At 37.1% G+C, this 22,959-nt stretch overlaps 1 protein-coding gene across 1 annotated transcript in view; it reads right to left on the reverse strand.

Moving 5' to 3' along the window:
* Positions 1-22,959, reverse strand: part of LOC123547663 (uncharacterized) — a 149,077-nt gene that overhangs the window by 13,728 nt on the left and 112,390 nt on the right. Inside the window, exon 14 of the mRNA XM_053550737.1 lies at positions 19,585-19,735. Within this exon, the coding sequence (XP_053406712.1) occupies positions 19,585-19,735 (151 nt within the window). The remainder of the gene's footprint in view (positions 1-19,584; positions 19,736-22,959) is intronic.

Consider the following 22,959-nt stretch of genomic DNA (forward strand, 5'->3'; position numbering starts at 1 on the left):
AAACAAGAGGGCCATGAAGGCCCTGTATCGCTCACCTGACCTATTGACCTAAAGATCATCAAGATTAACATTCTGACCAAGTTCCATTAAGATATGGTCATAAATGTGGCCTCTAAAGTGTTAATTAGCTTTTCCTTTGATTTGACCCAGTGACCTAGTTTTTGACCCTACATGACCCAGATTCGAACTTGACCTAAAGATCATCGAGATTAACATTCTGACTAAGTTTCATGAAGATACAGTCTTAAATGTGGCCACTAGAGTGTTAACAAGCTTTTCGTTTGATTTGACCTAGTGACCTAGTTTTTGACCCCACCTGACCCAGATTTGAACTTGACCTATAGATAATCAAGATTAACATACAGACCAAGTTTCATTAAGATATGGTCATAAATGTGGTCTCTACATTATAAACTAGCTTTTCCTTTGATTTGACCTGGTGACCTAGTTTTTGACCCTACATGACCCAGATTCAAACTGGACCTTGAGATTAAGATTAAAATTCTGACCAAGTTTCATGAAGATACAGTCATAAATGTGGCCTCTAGAGTGTTAACAAGCTTTTCCTTTGATCTGACCTAGTGACCTTGTTTTTGATCCCACCTGACCCAGATTTGGACTTGACCTATAGATCATCAAGATTAACATTCTGACCAAGTTTCATGAAGATACAGTCATAAATCTGGCCTCTAGTGTTAACAAGCTTTTCCTTTGATTTAACCTGGTGACCTAGTTTTTGACCCCGGTTGACCCAATATCAAACTCATCCAAGATTTTAGTAAGGGTAACATTCTGACCAAGTTTCATTAAGATTGGGCCCAAATTGTGACCTCTAAAGTGTTAACAAGCTTTTCCTTTGATTTGACCAGGTGACCTAGTTTTTAACCCCAGATGACCCAATATAAAACTCGTCCAAGACTTCATTGAGGGTACAATTCTGACCAAGTTTCATTAAGACTGGGCCAAAATTGTGACCTCTAGAGTGTTAACAAGCTTTTCCTTTGATTTGACCTGGTGACCTAGTTTTTGACCCAAGATGACCCTATATTGAACTCGTCGATGATTATATTGAGGGTAACATTCTGATAAGGTTTCAATAAGTTTGGGCCAAAATTGTGACCTCTAGAGTGTTAACAGTCAAATTGTTGACGACGGACGACGGACGACTGACGACGGACGGACGACGGACAGAGGGCGATCACAAAAGCTCACCATTGAGCACTGTGTGCTCAGGTGAGCTAAAAAGTTACGAAAAAAAGCTATTTATAGTAACATAAAAGGGAAGTAATTATAAAAAATTTAATTGTAAGTGAACAAAAGAAGGATCTGCCAAATAAAAACAAGAGCACTGCAATGCGGAGCAATATACAAAGTCAAAGTCATATGACCTTTGACCCCCTAAGTGTGACCTTGACCTTGAAGTGAGCCATCTGAAACATGCTTTCTGCATGTCGTTTCGATGAGGTGAACATTTATGTCAGGTTTCTTTGAAAACCTTCAAGGGGTTCAAGGGATACAGAGAGGAAGAGAAATTGCTAACCAACAGACAGACAGCCAGAAGCACACTGAGGCGGTAACATAATATGTCCCTTCGGGCGTATAAAAAGGAATCTAGATTTTACGGTGATACAAGTTGTGTGCAAGTATGGTTAAAATCAAATCATAATTGAAGCTGCTATTTTGCAGACAAGGTTAAAATAGCTAATTTTGGCCCTTTCAGGGACCATAACTCTGGAACCCATTATGGGATCTGGCCAGTTCAAGAAATGGTGAAACAAGTTTTGTGCAACTTTGATTGAATTCAAATCATAAGTGAAGCTGCTATAGTGCAGACAAGGCCAAAATAGCTAATTCTGGCCCTAACAAGGGCCATAACTCTGGAACCCGTAACAGAAGCTGGCCAGTTCAAGAAAGCAACCAAGATCTTGTGGTGATACAAGTTGTGTGCAAGTTTGGTTAAAATCAAATCATAAGTGAAGCTGCTATTGTGCAGACAAGGTCAAAATAGCTAATTTTGCCCTTTCAGGAGCAATAACTCTGGAACCCATTATGTAATCTGGCTAGTTCAAGAAAGGAATTGAGATCTTATGGTGATACAAGTTGTGTGCAAGTCTGGTAAAAATCAAATCATAAATAAAGCTGCTATTGTGCAGACAAGGTAAAAATAGCTAATTTTGGCCCTTTCAGGGGCCCTAACTCTGGAACCTATAATGGGATCTGGCCAGTTCAAGTAAGAAATCAAGATCTCATGGTGATACAAGTTGTGTGCAAGTTTGGTTAAAATCAAATCATAAATGAAGCTGCTATTGTGCAGGCAAGGTCAAAATAGCTAATTCTGGCCCTTTCAGGGGCAATAACTCTGGAACCCATAATATAATCTGGCCAATTCAAAAAAGGGACTGTGATCTTATGGTGATACAAGTTGTGTGCAAGTTCGGTAAAAATCATAAATCAAAACCACTATCGTGCAGACAAGAAATATTTGAAGCACGCACAATAGCAAATTCTGGCCCTTTAACGGGTAATAACTCTAGAAGCCATGATGGGATCTGGCCAGTTTTCAAAGGAACCGAGATATCATGCCAATACAAGTTCTGTAAAAATTAGATCAAAATTGCTTGCAAAATGTGGTCTCTATCATGTACACAAGAAATTGTGGACAGACGATGGACGGATGGACGAAGGGCGATTTCAAAGCTCACATGACAGGTGAGCTAAAAATGGGCATAATGTTGTAAAATAGAGTTATTAAACCTTTGCAATGCATGCCATATCATGACAGTGAACAGGTGTGTGAGGTTTCAATCCTTTCCCATTAGTGAATACTGAGATAGCAGCATACATAAAAAACTTAACCAAATACTACTAAGTGGAAAAAGGGGCATAATTTGGAAAAAAAAGTAGAGTTATGGGACTTCCTTAGTGCATGTCAGATGATGACAGTGAACAAGTGTGTAAAGTTTTAATTCATTCCCATTAGTGGTACTGAGATACCAGCATATATAAATAACTTAACAAAAAACTCGAAAGTCAAAAAGGGGCATAATTTTGTAACAAGAGCTGTCTGTAAGACAGCGTGCTCTACTATTCAGGGATTTGACAGTGAAATGAATATATGTCTCAATAAGAGACCCCTACTTTAAAAGGAAGATACACCAAGGGGCATAATTCTGACAAAAACACAAATTAGAGTTATTGGGATTGTTACAACACATGCAGATGATGATGGTAAAGATATATTTTGGGTTTAAAGTCATTATCTTATATAGTACCAAAGTTATGTCCACAAAATGAAGTTTGTTAAAAAATTTAAAAATGAAAGGGGCATAATTTGGTCAAAAATACAAATCAGAGTTATGGGGACTGTTACCACACATGCAGATGATGGTGATAAAGATACATTTCAAGTTTTAAGTCTTTATCTTATATTGCATTAAAGTTATATCCAGAAAGCAAAGATTGCAAAAAAAACACTTTAAGTACAAAATGGGCATAATCCTGTCAAAAATACAATTAGAGTTATGGGGTTTGTAACCACATATGCAGATGATGATTATAAAGAAATATTTTTAATTTCAATTTATTATCTTTTGAAGTACCTAAGATATGTTTATAAATGAAGCTTTCGAAAAAAATTCAACATGAAAATAATTCCAGGTATAATAACTTTGTGACCTTGACCTTTGGTATAATGGACCCAGCCCCAGCACATATTTTGTTTGTATGCTGGACAATGTTTATGTGAACTTACAGTAAGATATAAGCAATAGTAACAAAGATATGACAGAAAAACAAAGGATGCTGAAAAACTTTAATTTTAAAAATAACCTAAGTAAAACACCTTGGTGACCTTGACCTTGAGTATAATGGGCCCAGCATCTGTACATACTTTGTTTGTATGCTGGACAATGTTTATGCAAAGTAACAGTAAGATATAAGCAATAGTAACAAAGATATGACAGAAAAACCAAGGTTGCCGAAAAACGTTAACCTTAAAAATAACCTAAGTATGACACTTTGGTGACCTTGACCTTAGGTATAATGGGCTCAGCCCATACACATTCTTTGTTTGTATACTGGACAATGTTTATGTAAGATATAAGCAATAGTATCAGAGATATGACAGAAAAACAAAGGTTGCCGAAAAACTTCAACCAAGAAAGGTCACACTCAGACGCCGGAGCGAGTAGAATAGCCCCCTCATTCTTCATGATGACCCTGGATTGCTCACCTGAGTAGTATAAGCTACATGCTTCAAATGTCAAACTGATGCTAAAATACTAAAAAAGTCAGTAGGTCTCATTCATGGTCAATGAAATTCAGTTTCACAATCTGTGTGCAAAACTGTGTATGTCATAGAAATTTAAAGGCTGTATCTTAAACAAGAGATCACAGAGTGATCTTGGCGCCCACCATTGAGCAATTTTTGATTGTTCCAAATTTCAAGACTAGCTCAAGGTCAAAATCAAGGTCAAATTTCATTTCAGTACACATCACTGTGCATGTGGTCCATGCATGTGGTCTAAATTTGAAAGCTGTAGCTTGAGAAATGTGAAAGTAGGTCACAAGATCAATTTCAAGGTCAAAGTTCATTTCGGTATACAAAACTATGCATGTGCTTCAAATTTAGAGGCTGCAGCTTGAGAAATGTGAAAGTAGGTACTAGATAAAAATCAATGTCAAATTTCAATTCAGAACACAAAAATATGCATGTGATCCAAATTTGAAACCTGTAGCTTGAGAAATGTGAAAGTAGGTCACTAGGTCAATCTCAAGATCAAAGTTCACTTCGGTACACAAAACTACGCATGTGGTCCAAATTTGAAGGCTGTAGCTTGAGAAATGTGAAAGTAATTATAGGTCAAAAACAAGGTCAAATTTCATTTCGGAACACAAAACTATGCATGTGGTCCAGATTTGAAGCCTGTACCTTCAAAAATGTGAAAGTAGGTCACTAGGTCAATGTCAAGGTAAAAGTTTCTTTCGGTACACAAAACTATGCATCTGGTCCAAATTTGAAGGCTGTAGCTTGAGAAATGTGAAAGCAGGTCACTAGGTCAATGTCAAGGTCAAAGTTTTTTTTTTCGGAACACAAAACTATGCATGTGGTCCAAATTTGAAGGCTGCAGCTTGAGAAATGTGAAAGTAGGTCACTAGGTCACAATCAAGGTCAAATTTCATTTCGAAACATAAAACTATGCATGTGGTCTAGATCTGAAGCCTGTACCTTCAAAAATGTGAAAGTAGGTCACTAGGTCAAAGTCAAGGTCAAAGTTCTTTTCGGTACACATAACTATGCATGTGGTCCAAATTTGAAGGCTGTAGCTTGAGAAATGTGAAAGTATTTATTTTATTTATTTTGTTGGGTTTAACGTCGCACCGACACAATTAAAGGTCATATGGCGACTTTCCAGCTTTGATGGTGGAGGAAGACCCCAGGTGCCCCTCCGTGCATTATTTCATCACGAGCGGGCACCTGGGTAGAACCACCGACCTTCCGTAAGCCAGCTGGATGGCTTCCTCACATGAAGAATTCAACGCCCCGAGTGAGGCTCGAACCCACATCGATGAGGGGCAAGTGATTTGAAGTCAGCGACTTTAACCACTCGGCCACGGAGGCCCCGAAATGTGAAAGTAGGTCACTAGGTCAATGTCAAGGTCAAAGATTTTTTCGGAACACAAAACTATGCATGTGGTCCAAATTTGAAGGCTATAGCTTGAGAAATGTGAAAGTAGGTCACTAGGTCAAAATCAAGGTCAAATTTCATTTCGGAACACAAAACTAAGCATGGGGTCCAAATTCTAAGGCTGTAGCTTGAAAAAGTGAAAGTTACTCTTGCTTTTTCAAAAAGATCTACCAAAATGTCAAAACAATGCATCCGCAATAACAGTTAAACAAAAACAGCATAAAAAGTCTTATTTTAGACCTCTGTGGTCAACCCACACAAAATCTTCATACCCAAATCCTACAGTAACGAATGAACGGATGGGCATTTACGTACCATTTATAGATAAAGTGAAACAAACGGTCAGGCTATGTGTCAAAAGCAGGCTGTAGCTTGAGAAATGTGGAAGTAGGTCACTAGGTCAAAATCAAGGTCAAATTTCATTTCGGAACACAAAACTATGCATGTGGTCCAGATTTGAAGCCTGTACCTTCAAAAATGTGAAAGTAGGTCACTAGGTCAATGTCAAGGTAAAAGTTTCTTTCGGTACACAAAACTATGCATCTGGTCCAAATTTGAAGGCTGTAGCTTGAGAAATGTGAAAGCAGGTCACTAGGTCAATGTCAAGGTCAAAAGTTTTTTTTTCGGAACACAAAACTATGCATGTGGTCCAAATTTGAAGGCTGCAGCTTGAGAAATGTGAAAGTAGGTCACTAGGTCACAATCAAGGCCAAATTTCATTTCTAAACATAAAACTATGCATGTGGTCTAGATTTGAAGCCTGTACCTTCAAAAATGTGAAAGTAGGTCACTAGGTCAAAGTCAAGGTCAAAGTTTTCGGTACACAAAACTATGCATGTGGTCCAAATCTGAAGGCTGTAGCTTGAGAAATGTGAAAGTAGGTCACTAGGTCAATGTCAAGGTCAAAGTTTTTTTCGGTACACAAAACTATGCATGTGGTCCAAATTTGAAGGCTATAGCTTGAGAAAAGTGGAAGTAGGTCACTAGGTCAAAATCAAGGTCAAATTTCATTTCGGAACACAAAACTAAGCATGGGGTCCAAATTCTAAGGCTGTAGCTTGAAAAAGTGATAGTTACTCTTGCTTTTTCAAAACGATCTACCAAAATGTCAAAACAATGCATCTGCAATAACAGTTAAACAAAAACAGCATAAAAAGTCTTATTTTAGACCTCTGTGGTCAACCCACACAAAATCTTCATACCCAAACCCTACAGTAATGAATGAACGGATGGGCATTAACGTAACATTTATCGATAAAGTGAAACAAACGGTCAGGCTTTGTGTCAAAAGCAGAAACAAAAGTTAGCACATATGGAAAGGTGATCTGGTAAACTAGCAGATCAACCACTAAATATACAACATACTTCTAAAGATATCGATCAATGAGACGTTCCTTTGGGCAAGTGCTTACGCAAATATTTCTTGTTGGGTGTTCATCAATATATATAACTAGAATGTGTCTGTAGGACACAGGGTGTGCCCCCCACTGGTACATTTGTCACAAATAAGGCGGAATCATTCAAATGTTTGCAGTCTTAATGGGGTACAGCCTCAAAAAAAAATATGAAATGGATTCATCATTCTATACCATATACTTTTTGAGCTATGAGCATCACAAACAAAAAATCCACTATTTTGGCTATTTCAAGGGCCATAACTCTGTAATAAATGCTAAAATTCTCAAGAAGAATGCCAAGTGAGCAAGGTCACATTATGATAAAGACTCAAGCAAGGTTCCATGAATTTACATTAAATACTTTTTGAGTGAGGCACATTAGGTGAAAATGTGCATTTTTTTTACTATTTCAGGGGCCATAACTCTGGAAATTGGGGGCGGACTCAGATGTAAAATAGGAGGTACGCAAGTTCATATCATGATAAAGATTCATGCAAGGTTTCATCAATTCAAATCAAATACTTTTTGAGCTAGGCCTGTCACAAGGTGAAAATGTGCATTTTTGACTATTTCAGGGGCCACAACTCTAGAAATAGGGGGCAGAACCAGATGAAAAATAGGAGGTGCGCAAGTTCATATCATGATTAAGACTCATGCAAGGTTTCATGAATTCATATCAAATACTTTTTGAGCTAGGCGTGTCACAAGGTGAAAATGTGCATTTTTGACTATTTCAGGGGCATAACTCTAAAAATAGGGGGCAGAGCCAGACGAAAAATAGGAGGTGCGCAAGTTCATACCATGATAAAGACTCATGCAAGGTTTCATCAATTTATATCAAAGACTTTTTGAGCTAGGCGTGTCACAAGGTGAAAATGTGCATTTTTGGCTATTTCAGGGGCCATAACTCTAAAATTAGGGGGCAGAGCCAGACACAAAAATAGGAGGTGCGCAAGTTCATATCATGATAAAAACTCATGCAAGGTTTCATTAATTTATATCAAATACTTTTGAGCTAGGCGTGTCACAAACTTCAGACGGACAGACGCATGGACAAGAGCAAATCTATATGGGGTGGGGGGTAGGGGGACAAAAACATTGAGCTTAGCATACCCTGAACCTTTGCTTAGTTTTTGTACAATTTTACAGATACATTAGTAAAATAAACAATGCACACTGATCAACATACCACATTAAATTATTTTCTTCGAAATTAAACCTAAATGTTTAATAAGCATATTATTTACAATAATCTAACAGTAAGTGCTTGCATTGTCACCATGCTCAAAGTAAAGGTAATGTTGCTTTATCTAACATCCCACATGGCCAAAAGACAGCATGAAAAACTAGAGCAGCTTTTGTCTCCCACAACTGCCTTATCATTTACATTGGCATTTCCTCTCAATATTGTATCTGAGTCAACCATGCACCAAAACCTGTAACACTGGCATCAGTAATTTTGGTAATTAAAGGGCCATAATTAAAAAGTGCCTGGGCCGATTTAGCTAGTTATCGGACTCTGCCGAGGACTTATTTTGAACATATTTTGTTCAAGTTTGGTGAAGATCCGGTGAGAACTATTCGACTTATAGCGCGGACAAGATTTGTGATGGACAGTTTGTTTGTTTGTTTTAGGTTTAACACTGTGTTTCAGTAAAACAGTATTTCAGTCATGTAACGGCGGGCAGTTAACCTAACCAGTGTTCCTGGATTCTGTACCAGTACTAACCTGTTCTCCGCAAGTAACTGCCAATTCCCCACATGAATTATCAGAGGTGGAGGACGAATGATTCCAGATGCAATGTCTTCTATCAAATTGTCATGGAGAACATATGCCCTGCCCGGGAACAAACTCATGACCCTGTAATCCGACTAACACCTGAGCTAAGCAGGTGGGCTATGGTGACAGATGGACACACACACAGACAGGAGTAAATCAATATGTCTCCCACCACAGTGGTGTGGGAGACAAAAACTAGGTATCAAGTAACAGATACATGGGTTTATTTTACATCCTGGTATAACTTTTAATACTGAGTTAATAATAGTAATAATAACAAGTGAATGAAGTATTGCCATGCAATACAAAGTCCCCTACTGGAAGGCACCTAATTTTCTCTACTGCAGTATAACATAATGAACTGATATCTGTCAATGATGTATAAACAATATTGTACTATATATACAATATAATATAACAAAGCACTTGGATTAAAATAATGTATATAAAAACGTACAGTTGTTTTCATTTGGATTTTTTTTTTTTGGTCGATTATACAAAAAATTATCATAAAAGTTATTTATAGTAACAACAAAGTGAAATAAACCAAAAAAAAAAAAAAAAAAAAAAAATCTATAAAATTTAAGTCCACAAGAAACTCTTTACCAGGTACAGATAGATCAAAATACACCTAAAATTTGGATGTACCGTGCATGTTGTACCAAAGAAAAGTGGTCTCAATTTTTCCCTACGGCCAGTAATAAAAAAGTTACAGTATAATCTATTTATAGTAACAACAAAGGGACATAATTCTAAAAAAAGTGTGCCTCATAGTGGTGAACATTTCTACCAAGTTACATCAAAATCCCTCCATGCATGAAGAAGAAATGCTCTGGACAAACTCATTCTTGAATTTGACCTTTAACCTCTAAGTATGACCTTGACCTTAGACCTAGGGACCTGGTTCTGGCGTGCGACAATTCATCTCATGGTGGTGAACATTTGTGCCAAGTTACATTACAATCCCTCAATGCATAAAGAAGAAATGCTCCAGACAAAGTCATTCTTGAATTTGACCTTTGACCTCTAAGTATGACCTTGACCTTAGACCTATAGCCGGGGCTTTGCGCACAACATGTTGTCTCATCCAGGGAAATGTTTGTGCCAACTGATATTTAAATCCTGTTTTGCATGACAAAGTTATAGACCGGACAGGAAAAAAATCTTATTGACCTTTGATCTCAAAGTGTGACCTTGACCTTTAAGCTAGGGTTCTGGGTGTTGCGCATGACACGTCGTCTCATCATGGGGAACATTTATGCCAAGTAATATTGTAATCCTTTGATGGATGACAAAGTTCTGGAGAGGACAGGAAAAAAACCCTATTGACCTTTGGCCTCCAATTGTTACCTTGACCTTTGAGCTAGGGGTCCGGGTTTTGCACATGACATGTTGCCTCATAATGGGGAACATTTGTGCCAAGTAATATCAAAATCCCTTCATGGATGACAGAGTTATAGACCGGACAGGAAACAGACCCTGTTCATGCCATGTTAACATTTGACTGCTAAGTGTGACCTTGACCTTTGAGCTAGGGGTCTAAAAGTTGTGCACGACACATCATCTTATTATGAGGTTCAATTATGCCAACTGATATTAAAATCCCTTCATAGATGGGAGAGTTATGGACCGGACAGGAAAAAAGCCCTGTTGACCTTTGACCTCAAATTGTGACCTTGACCTTTGAGCTAGGGGTGTGGGTTTTGCGCATGACACATCGCCTCATCATGGGGAACATTTTTGCCAAGTAATAATCAAATCCCTTCATGGATGAAAGAGTTATGGACCGGACACGAAACAGACCCTGTTCATGCCATGTTAACATTTGACTGCTAAGTGTGACCTTGACCTTTGAGCTAGGGGTCTGAAAGTTGTGCATGACACATCATCTTATTATGAGGTACAATTGTGCCATGTGATATTAAAATCCCTTCATGGATGGGAGAGTTATGGACCGGACAGGAAAAAAGCCCTGTTGACCTTTGACCTCCAATTGTGACCTTGACCTTTAAGCTAGGGGTCCGGGTTTTGCGCATGTCACGTCGTCTCATCATGGGAAACATTTGTGCCAAGTAATATTAAAATCCCTTCATGGATAAAAGAGTTATGGACCGGACACGAAATTGCGGACGGACGGAATGACAGAATGACAGAATGACGGAAAAGCGCATTCCTATAGTCCCCGAAACTGGTTTTCAACCAGTAGGGGACTAATAATGACTTTATTTCGAGAGGCAACACAGTTGGGCATGTCCAGTCTTCCCTGTGAGCCTCTATAATATTTACATATATACAGTTACAAATCTAAAGTTGTTAAAATTGACAAAACAAGAGGGTCATGATGACCTTATATCGCTCACCTATTCAACCTGGCCTTGGAATCATCAAGATAAACATTCTGACCAAGTTTCATAAAGGCAGGGTCATAAATGTGGCCTCTACAGTGTTAATAAGCTGTTCCTTTGATTTGTGTGGTGACCTAGATTTTGACCCAGCAAGACCCAGTTTCGAACTGGCAAAGGATTAATCAAGATAATCATTCTTACCTAGTTTCATGAAGATAGGTTCATAAATATGGTTTGTAGAGTGTTAACAAGACTTCCTTTGCTTTGAGAGGGTGACCTAGTTTTTGACCCCTCATGATCAAGTTTCTAACTTGACCTAGGAATCATCATGATGAACAGCTTGAACAAGTTTCATGAAGATAGGGTCATAAATGTGGTCTCTAGAGTGTTAACAATCTTTTCCTTTGATTTGAGCTGGTGACCTAGTTTTTGACCCCATATAACCCAGTTTCAAACATGGCCTAGAGATCATCAAGATAAACATTCTGTGCAAGTTATTATCAAATTAAAGCATAAATGAAACCTTTATATGGCTGAAAGGGCCAATATAGAAAATTTTGGTGCCTTTCTGGGGCAGTAATTCTTGAACTCATTATGATATCTAGCCGGTTTTTAAAAAGAACTGAGATATTATTGTGACTTCAGTTGTGTGTAAATATGGTTAAAATCTAATGTAAAATGTCATTTCTATCTTGTTAACAAGGTAAAATTGACAAATACTGGCTCTTTCAGTGGTCAATCAGGGGAGGTAACTCCGGAACCTATGACTGGATCTGCCGGATTCATCACGAAATCCAAGATCTATTGTTGTAAAGATATTTTGCAAGTTTGCATCAAATCAAACCATAAATGAAGTCTCTATAGGGCTGCAAAGGCCAAAATTGCACTCTTTGGCCTTTTAAGGGGTGATAACTATGGTGCCCAGCAAGGGAGCTTTCAGTGTCATGACATGTCACCTCATGCATTCAAAGCGGATATTTTACCATTGAGCTACTGAGATGGTCTGTTCCACATAAAGATATGATAATTATGAATATATGCAACAAAACTCAATGTTTTTCCATGAAAAATTTGGAAACATTACTTAGAAACAAACACTGTTTATTTAAAATTAGAAGTTAAAATGATTAGTTCAAACTACAAATATATAAGATTATGTTGTCCAAACAACAGTACACTTGTTATCCAAACCTTTGTATTTATTGGATTCTATTACATTTGACGCGTTTTGTGTCCTTTTGAATCTTCAGGTGCTTTGTACGAATAACAGTTGATGCGTACTTACACTAGAGATTATTATGATGTAAATTAACATACATTAAGTCAAAATAATTCAAATATACTGAAAATGAAAAAAAATTTTGGAACATCTGACACATAGCTGAACATTGAATGCTATGAGGTTAGAAGATATATCTATGCTAAATAATATTCGGGACCGCTATCTCAATAACTTATTCCTATAATAAGTTAAGGTACGGTTTACAATAAACCTAAGGTAAGACTAAGGTAGCGTTATTCGGCTATCTCCAAACACCTCTTAAGGTCCTCATAAAGCACTCGTAACTTTAGGTAATGTTAGTTAGTTACGATATCATAAGTCATGGATAATCGATTTAATGACCATCTCTGCACATGTACCTGATAGCCCGCAAGCCATCTATTGCTAAACAACATGGAAAATATGTCCTCATCAAGTGAATTTTATCCCTTGTCAATGGTAAAATGTCTACAAAAAATATTTTTTGTTTCATAAGACTTTATTTAATTATAAACTGAAAACAACTGTTTGATATTTCCAGCACTAACTTCTTTAATTTTATAAGCTTTGCTCTTGGTTTAAACTCTAAAATTTTGGTCACATGTACCAAGTTTTGTAAGGAGTGTACAGTATTTTTCTAAGGTTTTCAACAAAAGAATTGTGTATATAACAATTATATTCAAAGAACCTTTCTAAACTGTAGGAACAACAGTACTGAAATGGTAATCAAGAAGCACTTCCGGGCTAGTCATGTTTGATGTGAGCCCTGTTCTTGTTTTTTTTTATTGTAGACCCAACTTAACATTTTGGTGGCATGTTTATGAAGTTTTTTTTGCATTATATAGAAATGTAAACAAATCTTTTTCTTCATGTGTTCACACCCTCATTTTAGCTGTCAGTTTGGAATATATTCAATAGGGTCGACCAGCCAGACAAACAAGAGCTGTCACAGGAGACAGCACACTCTACTACTTCAATGCTGGATAGTGAAACTGGGCACATCTGAGTGCAAAGAAACAACTTTAACCAAGGTGGGGACGAGGAAAGATGCCGGCGTAAGTAGGATAGCTCTCCATATACTTCCGGCTAAAAAACTCTCTTAGAAGGCCCTTACCTTTTTGTAGTTTTTTGTGGTTTATAGGTCATTAAGTATTTTGTTTTTAAAGTGGATCTGGCTATGTATTACAGCCCTCAGAAGATCGTTAATTTTACATAGAACATATAGCAAATTAATTTACTTTTATATCCCCTATAAATTGATTCTGCCTTAAAAAACCAACCTCTGTGCGGGAGTATTGTCAAAACAATCTACCGTACCGATAAGAGGAAGAACACTGTTGGAGTCTGCAAGATACAAGATGTAACTTGTGATGAAAAAGTAGAATTCTACGCCTTTTTTTGTGTGTGAAACAATTAGTCAGATAACTGCATTAGCATGCCTGGGTTTCTGACAAGCCTAAGGCTGTTCTCCATAAGTGACTAACAACTCCCCACATAAGTAAAAGGTGGCGAATGAATGACATGATTAGATGTATTGTCTTTAGCCAATCATCACAGAGAACATTAACGCCTCGCCCTATTCAGACCTACTTTGAGGTCTTGTTTTATCTCTTAAGCTAGTTGGGTGGGGATGTGCATGCTGAGTTAAGTATAAAAATCTTTAATCTGTATAAACGTTTCAAACCGTTTTTAATCATGTTACATCGTCAAAAATCTATGTAACTATACTTATAGTGTCTTAATATACAATGCACTCCCGTTTGTTGTTAGGAATTCTGATGTTGGTCAATTCAGAAGATGGTAACCGAAACATAATTCAGTTACACCAGTTATCAAAGTTCAATGACTAAATATCTTAAGATTCCAGCTATTCCGTGATGAGATACTTAAACCATATTTGTGATATACGTACCTCAAAAGATATAAAATATGTATTTTCATAAAGGCAAAGCATATCGCACTAAACCAAAGCTTTCAATGTGATTTTTAGTGAATTGGCTGTAACGTTTGCATTTCTTTCAACACCATTTGATGAATAGCATACGTCAGTAAATATATACAACAGTATCTGTGGTAAAAGCAAATTGTTTTGTTGTAATTTTCAATTTGTTATCATATTAAAATACCACTGGTACTAATAATTACTATCTTAGTTTGATTCAGATGGCGACATTTAAACAAAAGCATAGTCCTAACCATGAACCATTCTCAACTGACAAAACTGTAAACTTTAACAGATATTTTCAGGTACTTTTTCAATCTGGGCATTTTGTACAGCTACTTTAGTGGGCTTATTCATTCCGTATTTAGTCTTATACATTCCTTGAATAATATATGTGCTGTTTCGTTTTGTTTCATTTTGTCACACATGTCTTGCTACTGTTTTTCAATTTTGCGTTATCACATCAATAAGCCTTGATATGGTATGACAACATCAATGAAATTGAAAATCCTTCAAGGGGTTTAGGAGATCCAGAGCGGACACAAAACCAAAGGCTTGAACCTTTGATCTTGAGCTGTGACCTTGACCTTGAGCTGACATGGCTGACCCATGAACTCTGCACATTGTCTTGATGAGGAGATCATTTTGTTCCAAGTTTCATGAAAATCCTTCAAGGGGTTTAGAGGATACAGAGCTCAAACCTTTGACCCCGAGTTGTGACCCTGACCTTGAGAGAAGCTGACTTAACAAAACTTAACCAAGAAATCAGATTTTCTAAGTCCAAAAGGGACCATAATTCTTGCAAAAAGCAGGATTGAGTTACGTTTTTTGCTGTACAGAGTCAGATTTTGATGGTGAACAAGACAAGTGTTGCAAGTTTTAAAGCAATAGCTTTGATAGTTTAGGAGAGAAGCTGACCTAAACATGAAACTTAACCAGGCAACGCCAATGCCAATCAAGTGGTGACAATAACTCATCATTTTTTTTTTCAAAAAATCAGATGAGCTAAAAAATCCTGCAAGCCTTTTAGGAGATACAGAGGGGACACAAAATGGAAGGCTCAAATCTTTGACATAGAGTTGTGACCTTGACCTTGAGCCGACATGAATGACTCATAAGTACATCATCTTGATGAGGTGATCATTTGACCAAAGTTTCTTGAAAATCCTTTAAGTGGTTTAGAAAATACAGAGTAGACAAAAAATGGAAGGCTCAAACCTTTGATCTAGAGCTGTGACCTTGACCTTAAGCCAACATGGCTGACTCATAAGTTCTGCACACTGTCTTGATGAGGTGATCATTTGACCAAAGTTTCATGAAAATCCTTCAAGGGGTTTTGAAGATACAGAGTGAACACAAAATGGAAGGCTCAAACCTTTGACCTTGAGTTGTGACCTTGACCTCACATGGCTGACTTGCTGCACATCATTTTGGTGAGGTGATCATCTGACCAAAGTTTCATGAAAATCTTTCAAGGGGTTTAGAAGTCACAGAGCAGAAACAAAATGTTACAGACGGACAGAGACCATTCATATAACCCCCACCACTCGTGGCACGAGTGGTTGGGGATTAAAAAGTTACGAAGATTAGGATAAGAGTCATGTGTATGGGTGCTTAACATCTGGCATGTCAATGAACCAGGGAAGCTGCTGGCATTGGAGCATCTCCTGTATCTTGGGCTTTCCTCCTACTACAAAATACTAACAATCTTTTGGAGAAGTCGTTCATATGGGCTACTGGTGGCAACTATAAATAAACTTACACACACAAAAGAATTCAAGTTGTTCTTTATGGCAGGTGGCCACTAATTCAAGGTGAACACTAGAAGCGCAGGACAACAAGAGCACCGCCTTGCGGGTGCTGACGCTCATCTGATTTTTTTTTGTGTAATAGAAATATTGTCCTACCCATGATTTTCTAAGTCTAAAAAGGGCCATCATTCTTGCAAAAAGCAGGATAGAGTTATGTTTCTTGAAGTTCAGTGTCCACTTATGATGGTGAAAAACTGTTGCAAGTTTTAAAGCAATAGCTTTGATAGTTTATGAGAAAAGTTGACTTAAACATAATACTCAACCAAGAAAATGATTTTCTAAGTCCACAAGGGGCAATAATTATTGCAAAAAGCAGGATGGAGTTATGTTGCTTGCTGTACAGGGTCAGCTTATGATGGTGAACAAGTGTTGCAAGTTTCAAAGCAATAGCATTGATAGTTTAAGAGAAAAAGTTGACCTAAACATAAAACTTAACCAAGAAATCTGATATTTTCTAAGTCCAAAAAGGGCCATAAATCTTGCAAAAAGCAGGATGGAGTTATGTCTCTTGCTGTACAGGGTCAACTTATGATGGTGAACAAGTGTTGCAAGTTTTAAAGCAATAGCTTTGACAGTTTAGGAGAAAAGCTGACCTAACATAAAACTTAACCAAGAAACTGATTTTTAAGTCCAAAAGGGGCAATAATTCTTGCAAAAAGCAAGATGGAGTTATGTTTCTTGATGTACAGGGTCTGCTTATGATGGTGAACAAGTATTCCAAGTTTCAAAGCAATAGCTTTGATAGTTTAGGAGAAAAGTTGACCTAAACATAAAACTTAACCAAGAAATTTGATATTTTCTAAGTACAAAAGGGGCCATAAATCTTGCAAAAATCAAGATGGAGTTATGTTTCTTGCTATACAGGGTCAGCTTATGATGGTGAACAAGTATTCCAAGTTTCAAAGCAATAGCTTTGATAGTTTAGGAGAAAAGCTGACCTAAACATAAAACTTAACCAGGCAACGCCGACGCCGACGCCGACACCGACGCCGACGCCGACGCCGACAACCGCTCAAGTGATGACAATAACTCATCATTTTTTTTCAAAAAATCAGATGAGCTAAAAACCCTTCTGCAGTTTTTTATTAAAGTAGAACAAAACCCCTTCCCATGTTTTTTTCAAGGTGGACAAACCCTTAAAGTGAAAAATCATCGGAGACAACACCCCTCCCATCAGTAAAAGCAATATCATGTTATTACAATAACACATTTCTCCGTGATACATTAATTTTATGGTCACCAGATTTAAAAGTTGTTCTCATTCTTTCTCTGTTTCTTCAAGAGTTTAAAAACATTACAAACCTCATAGAATTCAAGTAGTTTTCAAGCATTTTCAAGGACTTTTAAAGTACATCAAAGGAATAAATTTTTTAAAAATAGTAATAAAATAAAATCAAGTAATTTCAAGACATTGCGACTTTTTCCAGGACTTTCTGAGAACAGGCATGAAATTTCAGGAATTTTTAAGACTGCACAAAACCTGAAGTCTGACTGGTTCAGAAATACATTGTATCTTAAAACTGATGAATTCTACTAAAATCTTTCAGAAGATTGGGAATACTTTTGCAGCAATTATTAGAGCACAATCTAGTAATAACATAGCAAACTCAGAGTCTGCTCATGAGAGATATTGTAATGTGCAACATCTTCCACACTCACACTAGCACTGAATGATACTAATATATTAACTTCATGATCCCAAACGACCAGAAAATATAAACAAGAGCTGTTGGATGACAGCGCGCTCGACTATTCGAAGAATTGATTGAAGAATGGGGTCAAAATATTTCCATAGATTTTCAGACAAAAGAAAAAAATGGATTAAACAAAAAATGTTCCTGTATTTGTGGATTTCGATTAGTCTTGCACTAAGTTGCAATGTGTGACCATGATGGCAAATATGTTATTAAGTTATATGTTAGGCAAAATATCGACTTGTATGAAAAGTTTAACTAATTTCCAAGTCCAAAAAGGGTCATAATTCAGTCCAAATAGTTGACAGAGTTATGTACACTTGCCTACAAATGGAAATCATGTTGATATACTAGTGTTATAAGTTTCAAAGCCACAGTTCAGATAGTTTTGACAAAAATTTCAATGTCCAAAAAGGGCCATAATTCAGCCAAAATAGTTGTCAGAGTTATGTACTCTTGCCTACAGATGGAAATCATAATGATAAACAAGTGTTTAAAGTTTAAAAGCCATATGTCAAATAGTCTTGACAAAACATGGACATATACGAAAACAGAACCAATTTCCAAGTTCAAAAAGGGCCATAATTCAGCCAAAAAAGATGACAGAGTTATGTACTCTTGCCTACTGATAGAGACTATAATACTGAACAAGATATAAAAGTTTCAAAGCCATATGTCACACACTTTACACAAAATATAAACTGGTACGAAAAACTTAACCAAGATTTCTAAGTCAGAAGGGGCAATAATTCAGCCAAAATGCTTGATGGAGTTATGTACTCTTGCCTACAACTGGACATGGTAATGGTAAACATGTGTTGAAAGTTTCAAAGCTTTATCCCAAAAGACTTTGTCAAAATGTAGACTGGTACGAAAAACTTAAACAAGATTTCTAATCAAAAAGGGGCAATAATTCAACCAAAATGCTTGATGGAGTTATGTACTCTTGCCTACCACTGAACATGGTAATGGTAAACAAGAGTTGAAAGTTTCAAAGCTTTATCTCAAAAGACTGCTAAAATGTAGACTGGTACGAAAAACTTAGCCAAGATTTCTAAGTCAAAAGGGGCCATAATTCAGTCAAAATGCTTGACAGAGTTATGTACTCTTGCCTATAACTGGACATGGTGATGGTAAACAAGTGTTGAAAGTTTCAAAGCTTTATCTCAAAAGACTTTGTCAAAATGTGGACTGGTACGAAAAACTTAACCAGGGTGTGACGCCGACGCCGTGGTGAGTAGGATAGCTCTACTTATTCTTCGAACAGTCGAGCTAAAAACAAAAGTTGCATGAAACTTGTCTTTGAATTCAGTTAAAACTGCCCCTAGAGCTGGAATGACAACGGTATATAGATTTTTTTATTCATTTATTTTGTTGGGTTTAACGTCGCATCGACACAATTATAGGTCATATGGCAGCTCCAGCTTTGATGGTGATGGAAGACCCAAGGTGCCCCTCCGTGCATTATTCCATCACGAGTAGGCACCCAGGTAGAATCACCAACCATCCGTAAGCCAGCCGGATGGCTTCCTCACATGAAGAATTCAACGCCCTGAGTGAGGCTCGAACAAACATCGATGAGGGGCAATTAATTTTAAGTCAGCGGCCTTAACCACTCGGTCACAGATGTCGCAATGGTATATAGAAAGTTGGTCAGAAGTCATTACCTTTCATTCCAATCAAGTGCCATATTGTAAATATGGGCCATGACTCTGGAAAAATCTAAGTGCTGGGGTTGACGTGGAGTTGGGACTCGCACACACAGCTCCTGCTGTCTCTTCAGGGCCTTGCCTAGACATTCTTTTATCTCCAGTTCACCTAAAATATTGAAAACAGAACAGAGTAATATGTTACTGTGGAGAAGGATACAAGACAAGAAATTTATTTCAATCAAGATAATATACTTACAAACAATGCCTTCTACTTTATACAAGTTGTACCATATATGCTATACATCTTACATATAAGTGAGAACTATATATAGAATGTAGTCTGCTGAGTAAATTAAACACATTCATTTTAAAAAATATCTTATACTTTCATATTTCAGCTTATATCATTTTTACAATACAACAAGTTTTAAAAAGATATAATACAAAGTTCATCCTTTCTGCAATACAAGCCTAAAGAAACAGAATAAAGTATGTCTGTAAGTATTCAACAACAGGAATCACTTTATCTGGCTTTTCAATAAAATATTCATTTTGTGCATTAATTCTGTTTGAGCAAGGACTATATAGGTAGGGAGAGGGGAGGTGTAGATCCACTACTGGTGTCAGAACTTTTTTTACTATTTGATATTGCATATTGTATTGAACTGTCAGTGAGAATGAAAATACTGCCAATATGAAGAGGATATTGTCAACCAACGTTTTTCTCCCTAAGTCGACAGTATTTTCAGTTTGCAAAATTTCATGACTGTATACAAAACTCAGATGGACAGTTTGGAAAGTTACAACCTTTGTAACAGAACTTTCTGAACCTCCCCAGTAGCTACAGAATAACTACAAGATGCTTTTGCAGAAAGGTGCATGTCTCACCAAAAGCACAGTAGTAACACGCAAAAAAGTCAATAAGGGACAGAAGTGAAAATCAAAGAGACACTGATGGTTGGCTTAGTGACTGAAATGCAATAGGGATCATCTATTCAGCATGTCCAATCATCCCATGAAGTTTCAACATTCTGGGTCAAATGATTCCCAAGTTATGGATTGGAAACAATTTTCCATATTCCTGTTCAATTACCCATAAAGTTTCGTCAGCATAGAATTCAATTCTTAGAACAATTTTTGTAGAGCTTCACCCAAGGAACAAACTGTGAAGTTTGGATGAAATTGGCCTAGCGGTTTATGAGGAGATGTCGTTTAAAGTAAAAGTTTACGGACGCCGGACGGTTTGGCCTTTGGTTCTGGTGAGCTAAAAAAATACGGGATTTGATTTGCACCAGATTTCGTGAAATTTTCACACCATGTGCGAAAATTTGGTCAAAAATAGAAAAAATCCAAAAATAAGTCTCTGTTTTGTGCCCAAATGTCGTTATATATGATTAGAAATAGAATCATGAACTTCCGCTCTGTCTACTGGCACTTTGAGAAAGCTAACTGGTTTGCCACTTATAGGCTATATACATGTACCAATAAAAGGAATTGTTCTTTGTTTCATATAAAATTCAGCTACTTCAGAACAATTTTGTTACAGTTTCTAGATTTTCACTCCGTCGTAGACCTATTTTCCACAAGATATCCATACATTTGCTTCAAGAAAACTAAATGAAAAAGGGGTGTTGAATAGTTTGCAGTGAAATGCAAGTCAACAGAAGTCAGGCATCCTCATATTGCCGCATTTCAGAGACCGGTCCGCAGAATAAACACCCTACTTTCGTTTTCAAGTAAACAACTCGAAAACATGCGAATATAAGCATGAAAAGTGTCCTATTTTATGCAAAACTCATTCCACGAGTGAAATAATGCCCATTTGGCGCCTGATTTACACGCAAATGCGCCAAAAATGGAAAAATTAGGATCTATTTATTAGGGACTTCTTTCAACTACACCACGGAAGCACATTTTTGACAGAATTACTGCATTATAACCTCCAGAACCTATGACTGGATCTGACAGATTCATCACTGAATCCAAAAATTATTGTTGTTGAAGATATTTTGCAAGAAATCAAACCATAAATGAAGTCTCTATATGGCTGCAAAAGCCAACATAGCAAATTTTGGACCTTTAAGGGGCCAATACTCATTGGTTAAAGTTCATTGCATAATGTTGTCTCTATCATGTTCACAAGCAAAAACTAGCAAATTTTGGCCCTGCAAGGGGCCATAACTCTGGAACCCATGATGAGATCAGGCCAGTTTTCGAAAGGAACCGAGATATTATGCCAATACAATTTGCATGCAAGTTTTATTAAAGTTGATTGCAAAATGTTGTCTCTATCGTGTTCACAAGCCAAAAATAGCAAATTTTGGCCCTTTAAGGGGCCATAACTCTGGAACCCATGATGGGATCTGGCCAGTTTTCGAAAGGAACCGAGATATTATGCCCATACAAGTTAAGTGCAAGTTTGATTAAAATCAAATACAAAATGTGGTCTCTATCGTGTTCAAAAGGAAATTGTGGACGGACGACAGGTGATCACAAAAGCTCACCCTGTCACTACGTAACAGGTGAGCTAAAAATACAGGCAGGTAATGTGAATGTGTGTGTTGGGAAGGGGGAGGGTGGTGTTAGGGGGAAGGTTGGGTAAGACGTTGGGGGAATGATCTGATATGACAGTACAAATGAAGATTTTCAAAGTTTCTGCTACATATAGGTTAAAGTGGCCTCAGGCCCTGGCGGCAATGTTTTGTTATGAAACAGAATAATTCGTACAATCTTCATAAAGAGTCGCCCATGAACCATTTGTGTAAAATTTATTTTAAAATTGGGTCTGCTGTTTCTGACAAAAGATTTAAAAGTTTCCAATATATACATAATATATGACGTGAGGTTCAATTAATCTGAACAATCTTGTTAAGAGGGTCTCACAAGGACCATATGTGTGAAATTATTTCAAAATTGGGTCAGTAGTTTAATACAAGAAATTTTTTTAAGTTTCTGCTATATTCATATAAGGAAAAGTGACCTCACCCTCTGGTGGCAATGTTTTTTGACAATTCAGAATAATTTTAACAATCTTGGTAAGGGATCCTTACACATATATGGTCCTTGTAAGACCCTCTACCAAGATTGTTCAAATTAAACACGGCCACCAGAGAAGTGGGCACTTTTTCCCTATATGTATATATTAGAAACTTTAAAAATCTTCATGTAGGAAACAGCAGGTCCAATTTTAAAATAATTTTACACAAATGTTTCTTGGGTGATCCTTTAGGAAGATTGAACAAATTATTCTGTTTCATCAAAAAATATTGCCTGCAGGGGGCTTTGTGACTTGTGGAAACTTTTAAGTATCTTATTGTGTGAAACTGCTGAGTGAAATTATTTCAAAATTGGGCTAGCAGTTTCATACAAGATTTTTTAAGTTTCCACTAT

The sequence above is a fragment of the Mercenaria mercenaria genome, chromosome 9 (genome assembly GCF_021730395.1).
Source record: "Mercenaria mercenaria strain notata chromosome 9, MADL_Memer_1, whole genome shotgun sequence".
In the NCBI taxonomy this organism is placed as follows: Eukaryota; Metazoa; Mollusca; class Bivalvia; order Venerida; family Veneridae; genus Mercenaria; species Mercenaria mercenaria.